This window comes from Coenobita brevimanus, chromosome 102 (genome assembly GCF_032717465.1).
Source record: "Coenobita brevimanus isolate Jiangsu-jjx chromosome 102, ASM3271746v2, whole genome shotgun sequence".
Taxonomy (NCBI): Eukaryota; Metazoa; Arthropoda; class Malacostraca; order Decapoda; family Coenobitidae; genus Coenobita; species Coenobita brevimanus.
Genome location: NC_137055.1, coordinates 18463493 through 18481276, shown reverse-complemented (window position 1 = coordinate 18481276; position 17784 = coordinate 18463493). Strand labels below are relative to the sequence as shown.

The window sequence follows — 17784 nt, the reverse complement described above, 5'->3', positions numbered from 1 at the left end:
AATTGTTGAGCAACAAGCTTAAGTTCATTCTTTGTTCTGTTTTCTATATCACACACTGTTTGCACATTTGACAAAAAATCTTTGGCTTCATCAAGTGTAGTAATAGTAGACATAATTAATAAGTAACAGTCACAAAATATCAAGCAATATCCTTATGATAATATCCTGAAAATCTTGATAAGAGGTGGCCAAATTTATGTTACAGAACAGAGAAAGATAACGTACACTTTAAGTGAGAATACTAAGAGTCACTACTGTCCCGTAAAGTTCCAGGTTCAAAACAAAAGAGTTGGGTAAAATTACAAGTTAAAGTTTAATGCTCAAACTAACAACAAAACATTCAGGACTCATAAGGATAATGTAATGGCAAATAAACAGGTTAAATATATGGTTAACTGCAATAGCCTCTATTAACACGAAATTAGCAAGAGTAAATTTATCTAAGTCAGCCCTGATAAAATAAGATACCAGATAATACTCAGTGAATGCCAGATAAATTATTATAGATACAAACTATTATCAAAAATGACTGACAAAAAGAACCTTTACATAAATTATAAAAACTTCATTAGGCCTACAAATTAAACTTATGCTACACAGTACAAGAACAAAATGCAACAACACTCATACTCAAATTACACAGCTGCTAGATGGTTGGAGACTTCCTGAGAAACTCACAATAATAATAACTGTACAGGGGAGGACAGAGATGTGAACAAAATGAGGAGCAGATCTAAGTGGCAATGATGCAGAGACTGAGCTCATTATATAGGGGCCGGCAGAGCTTGATACAACTTGTAAGAAGGACGCGCAAATGAAGCCATGGGACAAAGAGCTGAAAATCCTGCTCTGAACTCCAGAAATGACGACTTACTCTACTATAACGGTAGAAGGGGGGAACTGAGGCAGAACACGCTCGTGATCAAACATGCAGCAACTGTGCGTTAAAATTACACAAAGGATGATGAAATCATAGGCTATGTAACAATATATATATGTATATATATATATATATATATATTGCCAGACGCCATAATCCCGTAAGGGGTGGCCGTTTGACTTTGAGTTACTTGTTTTATGGAGAGGGGCATTAACCCTCCACCAACACACTTGTTGACACGTAGGGAGCACGTATGGTTTGCTTAAATGGTTACCACCCAGCGTTGTAAATGATTTCTTGGCTTACAGGAAACCATTTGACTTGTCACTCAGTGTAAAGCCACCTGTAAAGGAAAGAAAAGCAGTAAGAAGTGACAGGAAAGATGGGAGAAATAAGAAGAGAGCAGGGCAGGCACAGAAAAAGAATGATAAAGACTAAGGAAGAAGTAGGCAGCACTACATCAAGTGAGTGGATGATGGTCGCCACCACCTACCACTATATATATATATATATATATATATATATATATATATTGCCAGACGTCTCAATCCCGTTTGAGGTGGCCGCAAACAAATCGCCTCCAAGTCGCCCTGTCCCCCGCCATTTCACTGCCCTGCTCCCAACTCACACCCCCCTCTCTCATGTACCTCTCCACCCCATCCCTCCATCTCATCCTCGGCCTCCCCCTCCCTCTTCCCCCCTCCACCTCACTCACATACACTCTCTTCGTCAGTCTTTCACCCTCCATCCTCTCCACATGCCCAAACCACCTCAGTGTGTTCTTCCTATCACATCCACATCAACACCACAACGCTCCTTTATATCCTCACTCGTCAGCCTGTCTCTCCCTGTGACTCCACAGGCTCCTCTTAAATAACTCATTTCCACTGCTCTCATTCTTGACTTGTGTCCTTCCAACAACGTCCAAGCTTCACTTCCGTACGTTAGAGTTGGTATCACAATACTGTCATGTAGTAACTTTTTCCCTTCCATGCTCACTTCCCTGTCTCTTATCACTGCTTTCAAAGAACCAGCAACCATTCTTCCCTGCTGTACCCTTTCAAGCACTTCACCCTCCAAACCTCCATCCTTACTCATCACACTACCCAAGTACTTAAACGTACTCACATTTTCCAATTCCTCACCATCCAACCTCGCTGTACATTCACTGACTTCACCTCTCTCAAAGACCATCACTTTACTCTTCCCTACATTCACCTTTAGATTCCGTTTCTTACACACTCTCTCAAACTCATCCACCAAGCCTTGCAGCTCCCCTTCGTCTTCACTCAACAACACAGTATCATCTGCAAACAACAGTACAGGGAGTTTCCAAACACTATCCTCTCTCACGAGGGCCACTCCAACATCCACTACCCTACCTTGTACCTCTTTCATTACCCCATCCATATATATATATATATATATATATATATATATATATATATATATATATATATATATATATATACATATATATATATATATATATATATATGCACGGGGTGCCACCCAAAAGTTCCAGTAATTTGAACAGAAGGAGCCAACCATTTGCAGTTTTGCCTTTTGCCACGAGGAGGAGTCAGCAGTACCCCTTTGAGTCAGTGTGGCCTGGGCAGTGTCTGTGAGCGGACATGTTGTTGAGCTACACTTACTATTGTAATGTGATGTGTAGGTGGTTTGGCAGTTTCGCAATGGCGCAGTAATGTCAAGTCGATGTTGATTGTTTTCTTTGATATCAAAGGGATTGTTCACAAAGGAATTCGTCCCCCCATATATATATATATATATATATATATATATATATATATATATATATATATATATGCCTAGCCCCGGGCTCCTACGCTCCTCATGGGGCATTTTTGGGGGGCTTAGATGATGGATGGATGGATGGATACATATATATAACATACAGTATATATATATATATATATATATATATATATATATATATATATATATATATATATATATATATATGTATATATATATATATATATATATATATATATATATATATATATATATATATATATATATATATATATATATATATATATATATATAAAGAGAGAGAGACAGAGACAGAGAGATAACGGCTGAAGATCAGATTCATCGTTCTTTGAAAGCAGTGATAAGAAACAGGGAAGTGAGCATGGAAGTGAAAAAGTTACTACATGACAGTATTGTGATACCAACTCTAACGTACGGAAGTGAAGCGTGGACGTTGTTGGAAGGACACAAGTCAAGAGTGAGAGCCGTGGAAATGAGTTATTTAAGAGGAGCCTGTGGAGTCACATGGAGAGACAGGCTGACGAATGAGGATATAAAGGAGCGTTGTGGTGTTGATGTGGATGTGATAGGAAGTGTTATGAGGAACACACTGAGGTGGTTTGGCCATGTGGAGAGGATGGAGGGGGAAAGACTGACGAAGAGAGTGTATGTGAGTGAGGTGGAGGGGGAAAGAGGGAGGGGGAGGCCGAGGATGAGATGGAGAGATGGGGTGGAGAGGTATATGAGAGAGGGGGCTGTGAGTTGGGAGCAGGGGAGTGAAATGGCGGGGGACAGGGTGACTTGGAGGCGATTTGTTTGTGGCCACCCCAAACGGGATTGAGGCGTCTGGCAATAGATAATATATATATATATATATATATATATATATATATATATATATATATAAAGAGAGAGAGAGAGAGAGAGAGAGAGAGATAACGGCTGAAGATCAGATTCATCTCTTTTTCATATTCACTGGCTTCATATCAAGCTCTTAGGAATGGAATGAAAATGGGTGTAAGTCAAGAGGGGGCATTGTTCACACTCGTGATTAACCGTACCGTCCTGGGCAAGAAAATAAACTGATACAGCTCTATGCTGGCCGATTTTGGATTTGTTTTTTCTGGCTAAATGGGCTAAAAACATCAACATAAGATCACTGGCCCTAATAAAAGTAATCACTATAGCCAGATAATTAACTGAATCGAGTTAGATTGGTGCCACTCTGCCTCCGAAATCTTCAAGGTAACTGAGAGAGCAAATGGCTGTGAGCTTGTGAACCGATTTTGGAAAAAAAAAAAAAAAATCCAGCTAAATGGGCTTAATACAGCAGTATATGATCTCTGGCACTCATAAAAGTAATCACCAAAGCCAGAAAGTTGGTTGAATCGAGTCAGACTGGTGCCACTCTACCAATTAAATCTTACAGGTTACTAAGAAAGCTGAGGGTCTGTGAGCTTGTGAACTGATTCTGGATTATTTTTGTGAGCAAATGAGCTTCATACATCAACATAAGATCCCTGACACTAATAAAAGCAATCACCAAGCCAGAAAGTACGTTGAAATCGAGTCATTTTGGTGCAACTCGACCTCCAAAATCTTCAACGTTACTGAGAGAGCAGAGCAACTGTGAGCCTGTGAAGACTCACCCGCCTCCCATGCTCCTAAACCAGTTTTGTAAGCATAGCAGAGACATGTCTGAAGTTAGAGAGATGTGATATTACCTTCCATTTTATTCTAGTTTTTCTTTTTATGCGAGGAAGAAGGAACCAAAGACTAAGCCCGCAAAAACATTCCTTCCAAGAAAATACAAAAACAATATAAAAGAGAGTCAAACTCAAGATCCATTCATTTCGAAATGCCTTGACACACTGCGTTTGAGAGACTGGAGATCATAGGTAGTAGGATATACAGACAGAGGGAAACAGTTCCAGAGATGACCTGTTGCATAAATGAAGGACTGGGAGTAACGGTTAACTCTTGTATTTGAAAGTTGGACATCAAAGGGATGGAGTTTGTTGCTAGATGGGTGCTACGCGCCCATCATAGAGGCAAAGGGATGCAAGCAGACAGTTCAGAGGAGCAGTGACCATTGAAGTAGCCATACAAAAGAGATAAAGAGGCAACGGTGCGGCGAAGAGACAGAGGTTGAAGGGAGCCAGTAAGAGGAGGAAAGTTGATGAGATGAATAGACTTTGACTCCACAATATTGAGAAGAGCTGTATGTGGAGAGCCTCCCCACACATGAGAGTTTTACTCTAAACAGGGGGGAATAGAACCCTTGTATAAAGTCAACAACTGTGCAGTAGTAAAGAAGGCACGGGGTCGGCACCCAATCTCTTGGAAGCAGATTTTACAAGAGATGCAATATGATCTTTCCAAGATAAGTCCCATGTGAATGAAACCCCAAGCATGTTCAAGGATGATGCAAGATTGAGCTGGATATTATTGATCATTAGTGGGTACTCCTGTGGAAGATTTTGATGGGTTGATAGGTGTAAAAGTTGAGTCTTTGATGCATTAAAAACAACAAGATTACTTTTACCCCAGTCAGAGATACGAGCCAAGTCAGACATTAGGTGTGCCATAGCCTCATCCCTTGTTTGCTGAAGTAACTGCTGAGATGGACGTTGTGGGAACCGAATGGAAAGGTGAAGGGTGGAATCATCAGTGTATGAGTGGTTAGGATTAGATGAACAGATTAGATCATTGATGAATAAAAGGAAGAGAATTGGTGTTAGGACAGAGGCCTGAGGAGTACCACTCTTGATAGATCTAGGAGAAGAACGATGGCCGTCTACAACACCAGCTACAGAACGACCAAAAAGGAAGCTATAGATGAAGGCACAGATAGAAGGATAGAAACAGTAAGAGGGCAGTTTGGAAATTAAAGATTTATGCCAGACTCTATCGAAAGCCTTTGAGATGTCAACTGCAATGGCAAAGCTTTAGCCAAAGTCCCGGAAGGAGGATGACCAGGAGTCTGAAAGGTAAGTGAGAAGATCGCCAGTGGAGTGTCCCTGACTGAACCCATACTGACGATCAGGAAGAAGGATGTGATAGGAAAGATGCTTTAAAACTTTTCTGTTAAGAATAGACTTGAAAACTTTTGAGACACAGGATGTTAAACCAATAGGATGATACTAAGAGGGTTGGGAATGGTCACCCTTCTTTGGGACTGGCTGAATGACAGCAAACTTCCAGCAAGAAGGAAAGGTACAAGTTAACAGACGAAGGCGAAAGAGTTTATCTAGGCAGGGTGTACGCACAGAAGCACAGTTCTTGAGGACAACAGGAGGGACTCCATCAGGCCCATATGCCTTGTTAGTATTGAGGCCAGTGATGGCAGAAAATGCATCAGCTGAAGAAATTTTAATGTCAGCCATGAGGAGGTCAGAGGGGGGAAGTGAGGGAAGAACAGTACCGGAATCATCTAAGGTGGAGTTCGAGGAGAAAGTCTGAGCAAAGAGATCTGCTTTATCAGTAGAAGAAATAGCTACAGAGCCATCAGAATAGAAAAGGGGAGGGATGGATGATGAGCTAAAATTGTTTGAAAGGTTTTTGGCAAGGTGCCAGAAGGAGTGGGGAAAATTTGAGTTGGAGAGTTGAGACCATTTAGTACAGATGAAATTATTTTTTAGCTGAGCGAAGAACAGACTTAGCATTATTCCGGGCAGCAACATAAAAAAGATGTGATTCAAGGGTGGGTTAGCTCCGGTACATTTTATAGGCCCTCTCCTTGTTGAGGACAGCATTAGAATAAACATGATTAAACCAAGGCTTTCTTGCATGAGTCAAAGGATATGGGAAAGGAATGTATGCTTCCATGCCCAAGAGAATAACCTCCGTAATGTGCAAGGCACACTCAGATGGCTCCCTGCCATGGAAGCAATAATCACTCCAGGGGAAATCAAAGAAGTACTGCCTGAGGGCCTCCCAGTGACTTGTCAGTGCTGCAGGATGTAAATTTACGTCACCGGCGTTTTTTAAGGGGATGTAGCTCTACATCGCTAGCATTGTATGAGTAAATAATATACCAAAACATCGTCATATCTTCATGATATACTGTATGAGCTTTCAGGGTGAAGAGTAAGGAATAAGAATCTAAGGATAAAAGCCAACAAAGATCAAAATAAATAAAGAAAAATATAAAGCCTAATTGAGTATCAATTTATTTTCCGGATTCTTAGACACTTAATGTATGGTACTGATGAAAACTATATCGAAACTAGGTAGGCTTGTTTATTATACAAGCTCATAATAAAAAAACGTGCAAAGATGTGCCGCAAAACCTCCCAGGCCACCTAGAATGTAAGCTTTAGTCTGTATTTCAAATTTGTCAGATTTATAGCATTGCCAGTGCCAGTATTTCTGTCTCAGCAAAAATCATTACATTCAAAACAGATTAAACAAGAAACATACGAAATGAAACTGAACACAATTTTACCATTTTTCTTACCAGACAACCACTTCTCCCTTTGCATATCAATATACATAATACTGTATGTCAGGGATGTCTCAGTATTTGGAGAGGTCTGATTGTGACTAAGGAATAAGGGCTGTGGAGGTTAGTGTCAAGGAACAGAGGTGGATTGGTGTGTCAACCTGTCAAATGTGAGCTGTGAAGTGTAATAATTTAATTCATAGATAACAGTAAAGGATTTACTCTTCTTTTGTAGTAAAACCGTCTGATATACTAATAATAATATCTGCAATATGTATTATAGTTTTACTATAACGATAATTTTATACCAAAAATTTTGCATTTGCGTTTTGCATTTGCAGAACTGCAAATTTAAAGAAATTTGCGGATTTGCAGTAGCAGCGGGCGATTTTTTTAGTCTTATGTTATGCAATCCGGAATTGAAATTTTCGTTTGCTATGCCCATCTCTGATATTTATACTGTGTATATATATATATATATATATATATATATATATATATATATATATATATATATATATATATATAGTATATATATATATATATATATATATATATATATATATATATATATATACACTGAAGAACGAGGGTTCGCGCCCCGCCAGGGTAACAAACTTTGGGAGCGTTCTTCATGCCACATACTGCATTGGCGGACACAAGGGGTGCTGTGGTTGAACCAGTGTCACATACTGTAAAGTATGTTTGCGCCCAGTTGGCTTGCGTGGGTCAATTACACTTGGTTCACAGACTACCCACACATCTAAAGCCACTCAAACACAACAGTTACACTTACAAGCACTTCTCACCCTACATGCAGTCTCTACCAGACAACCTAAGCCACTTGGTTGAGATACATTGGCTGTATCGTCCCCACTTCGGTCGGGGTAGGCCGGTCCTGCAGTGGACACTCAAACGGCTGATGAGATTATGTATATATATATATATATATATATATATATATATATATATATATATGTCTCTATTTATCTCTTTATATATCTCTCTGTCCATATACTCCTGCGTCTCTGCATCTCTGCAGGTATGCGGGATGATGAGATAGTGATTTTGGGAGGGGACTTAAATGGTCATGTAGGTGAAGGAGCACAAGGTTATGAAGGCGTGCATGGGGGATGTGCATATGGTCTAAGGAATGCAGAAGGGGAAAGGATACTCGAGTTTGGGGAGGCAACGGACATGATTGTGTGCAACACATATTTTAGGAAAAGAGACAGTAGGTTAATTACGTATGAGTCTGGGGGAAATAGCAGTCAGATAGATTATTTTCTGGTTAGGAGGGCCGATAGGAGGTTAGTGAGGGATGTTAAAGTTATAGGAAGTGAGGAGTGTGTGCAGCACAAACTATTGATTTGTGATATGGTGCTTAAAGAACAAGTGATGAAAAAGAGGACTTATGTACCTAGGAGGAAAATATGGAAGCTGAAAAACCAAGTAGTAAGGGATGCCTTCTATAGCGAGTTGAGGAGAGTGGTGGCTGAACAGGGAGCTGTAGACAGAGGCGTTAATGAACAGTACAGAGCCCTCAAGAACAATTTCTTGAGAGTTACTGATGTAACATGCGGCTGGACAAGAGGACCACCAAGACATAAAGTAACTTGGTGGTGCGATGAGGGTGTAGAAGCTGCAATTAAGGAGAAAAGAAGGCTTTTCCGGGAATGGAAGAAGGGTGGTAGCAAAGAGGAATATTTGGCTGCCAAGCGTAGGGCTAGGAGAGAGAGGTATATAGGGCAAAGTCTGAGTCACAGAGACAATTACTTGATAACCTCAATCATGGGGAAAGAAAAAATATATTTAGGGTGGCAAGTCAGGTGAAGAGGGATAATCGGGATATCATAGGTGAGCAGTGTGTGAAGAATGATGAAGGAAGGGTAGTGGTGAACAGTGAGGATATTAAAGATGCATGGAGAGAGCATTATAACCGGTTGTTGAATGAGGAGTTTGACTGGGACAGGGAAGGTTTGGAGCCAGCAGATCCAGTGTCTGGCCCTTGGCCTTTGATTGATACTGCTACTGTGAGTGAGGCAATAGGCAGGATGAGGGTGGGGAAGGCAGCAGGTGTGTCTGGGTTGACTGCCGAAATGTTGAAGGCCTCAGGCGATATAGGGGTGAGTTTAGTCACTGACCTGATAAACAGGATTATTTATGAGTGTGTTGTCCCAGATGATTGGCTGAAGAGTGTAATTGTAAATGTGTATAAAGGGAAGGGTGATGCCCTGGAAAGAGGAAATTATAGAGGTATAAAGCTTTTAGATCAGATAATGAAGGTAATGGAGAGAGTTTTAGAAGGTATGATTAGAGAAAGAGTGAATATTGATGAGATGCAGTTTGGGTTTATGCCAGGTAGGGGGACCACTGATGCCATATTCATTGTTCGACAGCTTCAGGAAAAATATATTGGTAGGAGAAGGGATCTTTATTTTGTTTTTGTTGATTTGGAAAAGGCCTTTGACAGAGTCCCTAGAGGTGGTGAAGTGGGCAATGAGAAAGCTTGGCTTGGAGGAGTGGCTGGTTAGGGTGGTTATGGCCATGTATGTGGGTGCTCACACCCAGGTGAGAGTGAATGGAGATTTGAGTGATGAGTTTTCCGTGAATGTTGGTGTGCATCAAGGGTCAGTCTTGAGTCCCATGTTGTTTATCATGGTACTTGAAGCCCTTTCACGTGACTTTAGAAACGGACTCCGTGGGAGTTGTTGTATGCTGATGATTTGATGTTGATTGCAGAGAATGAAAGGGAGGTGGAGGAAAGGTTTAGGAAGTTGAGAGATATTATGGGGCAAAAGGGTTTAAGGGTAAATGCAGATAAAACAAAAGTGATGATATCTAGGGTTGGTGGAGGTACTGTCAAAGACGAGGGAGAGTGGCCCTGTGCAGTTTGCCACAAGGGCGTGGGAAGTAATTCCATCTTGTGCGGTGTGTGTGATAAATGGGTGCATAAGAGATGTAGTGGTATCAGAGGTAGACTGCGAGATAATGCTGATTTTATGTGTAAGGCGTGCCGGGGTGAGCAGGTGGAGATCGTCAGACGTGAAAGGATTGAACTTGCTGGTGAATCTCTTGAGTGTGTGGAAGAGTTTTGTTATTTGGGAGACATGTTGTGTGCTGGAGGTGGGGCTGGAGCTAGCTCTGTGGCTAGGGTGAGAAGTGGTTGGAAGAAGTTCAGGGAGCTCTTGCCTCTCCTGACATTGAGAGGGCTCTCCCTACGTGCTAAGGGGTCTTTGTATGCAGCATGTGTTAGGACTGTAATGCTGTATGGCAGTGAGACCTGGGCAGTGAAGGAGGAAGACATTCGCCGGCTCAGACGTACAGAAATGACAATGATTAGGTGGATGTGCAGTGCGTCCCTGCGTCCAAGGCCTGGAGGGGCTGGGTTTACAATGGAAGAGTTGAGAGGTAGGATGGGACTGGAGTGTATTGGTGTTGTGATGAGGAGAGGTAGATTGAGGTGGTTTGGACATGTGGAGAGGATGGGGGATGATAATTGGGTGAGGAAGGTGAGAAGTGTTAATATTGGGGGTGGGGTTATGAGGGGCAGACCGAGAAAGACATGGGACGAGGTCATTAAGTGTGACCTTAGGGTTAAGGGACTGAACAGGGAGGCTGCAATGGATCGTGCAGCGTGGAGAGCCGCCATTAGGTGACCAAGGCCGACGCATGCAAGCATGTTGGAGCCTTTAAAAACGAAACGAAACGAAACGAAACGAAAACGAAACGATCTCTCTCTCTTTCTTTATTTATATGACGGTCAGAGCACAAGAGCTGCGTATCAGGCCATAAAAGAGTTAACTGGGACTGAAAAAAGAAGGAAGGAAATACCTGTACAATACAGAAATGGTAACTTGATGACTAAAGATTTGGATATATTATAAATTGAATCTATTATAAATTGACCAATCCCAGCTGAAGAGGACATTTTACCAGCCGAGAGAGATTTGCAGATAGAAACAGGGGATATAACATTGGAAGAGGTAGCAAAATCTGTAAAGGAGTTAAAGAATTTTAAGGCCACAGGAGAGGAATATTTCCTGAAATGCTTAAGGTGGAAAATGATGAGTTGATGAATGTGCTTTTAAAACTTTATAATGTGGCTTGGGATAATAGTTGAATTTCAGAAGTGGAAAAATGGAGTGATTATAAAAATACCAAAAAGGGAGATTTAAGTTTATGTGGAAATTGGAGGATAACTTTGACACCCGTAGTTGCAAAAGTCTTTTCTAAAATCTTGTTGAACAGAATAAAGCCAGTAATTGATGAAATGTTTAGAGAAGCATAAGAGGGATTTAGAAAGGGTCAAGGTTGTAATGATGAAATTTTATTGTAAGGCATCTAATGCAACAAGCTAATGAAATGAAAATGCCACTTAGTATGTGTTTTGTTGATTTTGAAAAGACGTTTGATAGTGTTTCACGTGGAGCTATGTTGAAAATTATGAGATTCTATGGTATACCAGAAAAGTTTGTAAATATTATTAGAAGCCTGCGTGAAGGTACAATTTGTAAGGTAATGGTGGGTGGTTCTTTGAGTGATCCATTTAAAGTTAGGTCAGGAGTGATTCAAGGAGGAGTTCTTTCACCTTTGCTGTTTGTTTTGGTGGTGGATTATGTTAAGAGAACGGTTGCAAGGAGAACAGGTGCAGAAATTAACTGGATAGAAAATAAGAGGCTGATGGATTTGGACTATGCTGATGATATTGTACTGATTTGCGGAAGTATTTACTAGATGCAGAGGGTGCTTGATTGTCTGGTGAAGGAAGGAGAAAAAGTTGGATCAGTAATAAATTGTGGAAAGACTGAAATTATTACTATGAGCGTGGAGAACCAAATCGATTGAGTAATTGGAAATAATGTGGTGAAGAATGTAGAAAATTTTAAATATCTGGGAACGATTGTATCATCTATTGGATCATTAAACAACGAAATTGAGGAGAGGAATAGACAGGCTTGGTGACCTTTTGGAGTGTTGAAATCGGTCTGGAATAATAATATGCTTCCGGTGCATACTTAAGAGAAAATTTACAAGTCCATGGTTAGACCAATTTTAATTTATAGGCATGAGTCATAGCACAGTACAATTGCAACAGATCAAAAAGTATTAGGATTTGAGAATAAAATACTGAGAAGGATTCTTGGGGTAAAGTGGCAAGTCAGAATTACAAATGAAAGAGTAAGGCATATTACGAGAGTGGAATCAGTTGATGAATATGTGAGTCTATCTCCCTGGAAATGGCTGGGGCACATATATAGAAAAGAAGGCACTTTAATACAGGATGTGCCAGGGTGGCCTGCTAGAGGAAGAAGAGGGAGAGGTAGGCCTAGGGAAACCTGGTTGAGGACAATGAAAAGGGAGGCAGTAGAGGAGTGTTGGTGGGACCTGAAGGAGATGGCAAGAGACAAATATTGGTGGAGAGAGTTGATCGAGGCCCTATGCATCTCGTGGGGTGCCACAGGAAATTATATATATATATATATATATATATATATATATATATATATATATATATATATATTAGGGTGGCGCTGATTTTGTCACTATCTTTGTTTTTTTTTTATCATAGTGTGGTTTGATATTAAATATTATAAATATTTATTGAGCAAAATTTCATTGTGTTTAAGAATTATTTAGGGTGTGCTCAAAGAGTTTTAATAATTCATAACTCTTCTTCAGCCACTAAAATCCATGATTGTTAGTTCGAGACCATTTTTCAAGTAAAAAGCATTTGGTTTAAATAGTAAGAAATACTGGTTAGTAATATAAATTAGACAACAGACAGTTTTACATTTTTCACAGATTCAATGGGTATGACCGCTACCCTGGAACATCAGCCCAACGTAGTTACGCGGCAATGGGACTCAAGCATGGCGACTTGAGTTGGGCAAATATACAGATAATAATATCACATTTGCAAAGCCCCATTTTTTTTTTTTTTTTTTAAGGACATGGTATATAGTTAAGGAAGGATTTTTAGTGGCTAAAGAAACTATATAATGTTAAATATGGAATAAAGAAAATAAACCTAATTAAAACAATAAAGTACTTGTTCATTGGCTTGCAGGTGTAGATGTCAGGGTGCCCTAGAAGAGTGTATCCTTCTTGCAATTGGGGTATTTCTTTCGATGTTCCTGTACAACTTGAAGAGCAAATTGAGTTTGCTCTTCATTCTTGGTAAGGAGTCCACTGAATCCCTGAATCAATGCAATTCCTCGTTCTGCTGTGTTATTAACAACCCGGAGATCTCTAACTACTGCTTCTGCTTCAATGTACTTTGGGTTCTTATTCCAGGACTGTGGATCATCATTGAGAAAGTCGGCTTCAATTCCCAGAGAAGTGAAGAAGACCTTCGATTTGGCAGCATCACGATCACTTGTCTTAGTACGGTCCAACGATGAAAGAACTTCTGGATGAAGAATGTTTTTCCGTCCTCTCTTTTGGGGAGATAGTCTGAGTGTGAAATCTTCTCCATCATAATCTTCACTATCCCCAGATGTTGAAGATGAAGATGACTCCAAGACAACGTTTCTGTCTAATGCTTGCATGTCCATTTCATTTATCTTCCTAAGCATATTTTCTCGAGTTTGCTTCTTTGTAATTTCCTCTTCCTTCTTAGCAAGAGTCATATCTATTCCAACCATGGATCCCTTCCTGCCTTTCTCTCTTTGTGCCAATAGGAATGCTTTATCCTCCTCAATTGTCATTAGCAACAAGGCATCTTGATGAGCGATATTAAATAGGTCACTGAAGCAGGACTTGAGCTCTTCTTCCTTCTTCTTCTGCATTTCCGTCTTCCGAGATTTATTCTTTTTTAAAAGCTCCCATTTCTTCATCAAATTTTCTAGTTGCTTTACAGCATGTTGAATTGGTCTTATGGGAATTCTTACTTTATTCCAAAAAGTTTCAACCTCAGCTATAGTGGACTGCGCAGCTTTGTGTTTATTTTTTGTTGACTGAAGGAGATGAAGGTAGAATCTCATGACATCCCCATTACTTGGCAATTTAGCTCCAGATAAACTGTCCTGGGAGTACTCAAGAAGATAGATAGTATTTCTTTTTTGAGACGGACCTGCCATTCTGTTTATTTATATATCTGTGGAAGAAAAAAAAAAAGTAATGTATAACCGATTCATCGCATAAGGCAACATAGAGACAAAAATATAACGTCTTTGAGCATACCCTAAATATCATCGCATGTCTCTGAAATTTTGTCAACGTTATTTTCTAATGACATAGTATTGAACTGGAGGGTGAGAGCGAAAAAAATAACTAATTTTTTTTGGAGGGCCAATATACGGGCCAGCCTAATATATATATATATACAGTATATATATATATATATATATATATATATATATATATATATATATATATATATATATATATATATATATATATATATATATATATATATATATATACAGTATATATATATATATATATATATATATATATATATATATATATATATATATATATATATTGTCTATCTATCTATAGGTATGTATATGTATGTACATATGTATGTATGTATGTATGTATCTCTCTCTCTCTCTCCGTATGCATAGAGAGATAGAGAGAGAGATGACTGCACATAGTCTATTATTTTCTTTACCACACATAGCTGCAACCTTACTAAATGCAAATAATTCTCCTACTCTTAATAATCTTGTTCCTTTTGGCATCTTGGTAAAACTCTCTCCTCTACTTCCTTTTTCCCCTCTGTTCTCCGCTGACATGTATCCGTTCCTCTTTCTTCTGCTAAAAACGTGAATTATTTTTCACAAGCCGCTGGATTATTAATCCTTTTTGAATCATTATGTTGGTGTTCCTATCTCACTGTGTCTCTGACTTTCTCATATTTGTAAATAATTTTTTCTAAGGAATATAAACTTTCTGCCTTCTCTAGCCTGAATACTAAAGTGGCACATAGGTTTGATAAGCTTTCTTTTTATTCAAGAACTCCGTTTCTCTGCTAACAACCAATTAGGCAAATACTTTAACTTTTATTGACCCGCCCCATACCCACAACGTACGATGCATGCTGCAACTTTTTTGCACACTCAGTACCCACAGTGTATATATATGGTTTGCAATTACAAGATCCGTCATTTGCACTTTTTTCATATTTTGCACGTGATTTTTGGTGCGTATGCGAGTGACACCTTCCTCTACCTGCTGTCAGGTTGGGACACTCCCCGACCCCGCGTGACCTACGTGCACTTTGGACTCGGCCATTCATCTAGTAGCAGTTACCCAGGACAGACATGGCACGCCACGGTCTCTGATGAGGAAATCCAAGCCGTCCTGGATGCATATCCAGCCGAGGTCTGCACTGACGAAAGTGATTCTCCAGTTGACGATGTCCTTGACATAGACTATGTGCTGCCTGACAAGGAGACGAGCACTAGTGACTAGGAGATAACATCGCCAAGGAAGTGCCGGTATGTAACATGTCATGCAGGGGAAGGCCAGGCTAGACCACAAGGACGTGCACGCACCTCTCTCAATCCTGTGCACAAAGGGTAGGACGGGGACAAGGATGAGGACAGAGCAGGTGGATGTGGTGTTCCCACGTGATTGGGGTCGGAACGGATCTTGCCGCGTGGAGCAGAAGGAGCGAGGAGGCGAGTAAGGTATGAGCCTGTTGTTTTGTCTGGGGAAGGCGGAAATGAAGGGGCAGGAGTGAATGGTGTTGAAAGTGAAAGCGGTGGTGGCAGGCAGGAGCTCCCAGGCGAGCACGTGGTGCACCTGGGCGGCGGGCAGGTGAGGAAGAGCCACTCCCAAGTACCTCTTTCACCCCACAGTATTCCCGTGCTCCCTTCCCACAGCCCCATGATGTGGAGAAAGGGAAAAGAGGGAAGGGGAAGGGGAAAGGAAATAGGAAAGGAAAAATGACCGTGAGTGGGGAAGGGCACTACTCTCCACCTCCACAACCACCCCCACCACCCTCTCCTCCACACCCTGACAAAGGCGACGATGGAGATGAGGCTGGAGACAGTGATGTGTCGTGGTTCTGGAAGGATGGAAGTGATTTTATACCAAGAATTCACCCCTTCACAGAGGAGTGGCAGTCTGGCTGCATTGCTCCACACATCCATGAAGGCTCCCACAGGGTGGATTTCTTCCATCTTTATTTCTCTGAGCCTTTTGTGGAGCATAAAGTGGAAGAGACAAACACCTTCGCCAGGAGCATGCGCCGTGAAAGTGAACACGAGGGGACAATGAGAAGGCACTCACTGCGGTATGATTACTCAGTTACAGTAGGTGAGATGTTCCTTTTTTTGGCCTTGGTAATGTATGGAAAGGACAAATTCTGGCTTTCTGGTCTACTGACCTGATTACTATACTCTGTCCAAGTTGGTTTGAAGATAAATGCCCCACCTCTGGGATTGAAGTCAAAATCGCTCCACCTACTGTCCACTATGATTGGCTGGTGGGCTGACCCACACACACCCACACACACACACACACACACACACACACAGTTCAGACTGAATCAGATCGTGTCTTGCCCTGACTCAATGCTCTCATCCTCTTATTTATACTCTGTACAATATCTGCGATAAACAATACAATAATTCTCTCTCTCTCTCTCTCTCTCTCTCTCTCTCTCTCTCAAGCGAAAAAAGGAAACATAAGAGGGGTATTGATAAAGGATTTGATGTAGAGATAAGTTTTATAATACATAAGGAAGAGGGAAGTTAAAATGAAAGGCAACCAAGAGGCTCACACTGCATTCACGTCCCAGGGGATTTTCAAGGAGGGCTGAAGGGAATCACAGGTCGCAAGATCCACCTGTCCATACCTGCTACTCCTAAACCCCTTTCTTCCCTCCGTTGCTCTCTCTCTCTCTCTCTCTCTCTCTCTCTCTCTCTCTCTCTCGAAACACACCACAACAGAATGTGAGCAAAAATGAACATACATACATACATTCATATATATATATATATATGAGCCTCTGTGGTACAGTGGTAAAGTGTGCATTTTCGTACACTGAAGAATGAGTGTTCGTGTCCCGCCAGGGTAATAAACTTTGGGAGCAATCTTCAGGCCACATACTGCATTGGCGGACACAAGGGGTGATGTGGTTGAACCAGTGTCGCATACTGTAAAGTATGCTTGCACCCAATCGATTGCGCACACCGATTACACTTGGTTCACAGAGTACACACACATATCCAAAGCCACTCCAACACTACAATGACACTTACAAGCGTTCTCACCCTACATACAATGTCTACTAGACAGCCTAAGCCACTTGGTAGAGATACATTGGTTGTATCGTCCCCACTTCGGTCGGGATAGGCTGGGCTTGCAGTGGACACACGAACAGATGATAAGATGATATATATATATATATATATATATATATATATATATATCCCTCTAATATCCGAACGCCCAATATCCGAACATCCCCACTAACTGGACATAATTGTCCCGGGATCCAATATTCCCAAAATGGTCCAAAAACTGCAAAAAAATGGAAAAAAAAAAATTTCCGCCCGTAATTTGAACTTGGCGCGCGTGGCGCGGGACAGCTTTGTTGTGGCACGTCTTTCCTCCAACGTCCAATAGAGCGCCCCTGCATCCTCCCCACTTTCCGCCTGTCTCTCGGCGCGAGTGCACGCTCATCGTCATGGCTGCCTACGTGCTCGCTTTTGTGGTGGTTCCT

At 40.9% G+C, this 17784-nt stretch overlaps 1 protein-coding gene across 1 annotated transcript in view; it reads left to right on the top strand.

Moving 5' to 3' along the window:
• The window catches only part of LOC145415408 (UDP-glucosyltransferase 2-like), a 131718-nt gene extending 118525 nt beyond the window's left edge, over nt 1-13193 (top strand). Inside the window, exons 10-11 of the mRNA XM_080284691.1 lie at nt 12906-12985; nt 13171-13193. Coding sequence (XP_080140817.1) covers nt 12906-12985; nt 13171-13193 — 103 coding nt within the window. The remainder of the gene's footprint in view (nt 1-12905; nt 12986-13170) is intronic.
• Nucleotides 13194-17784: the final 4591 nt, after the last annotated feature.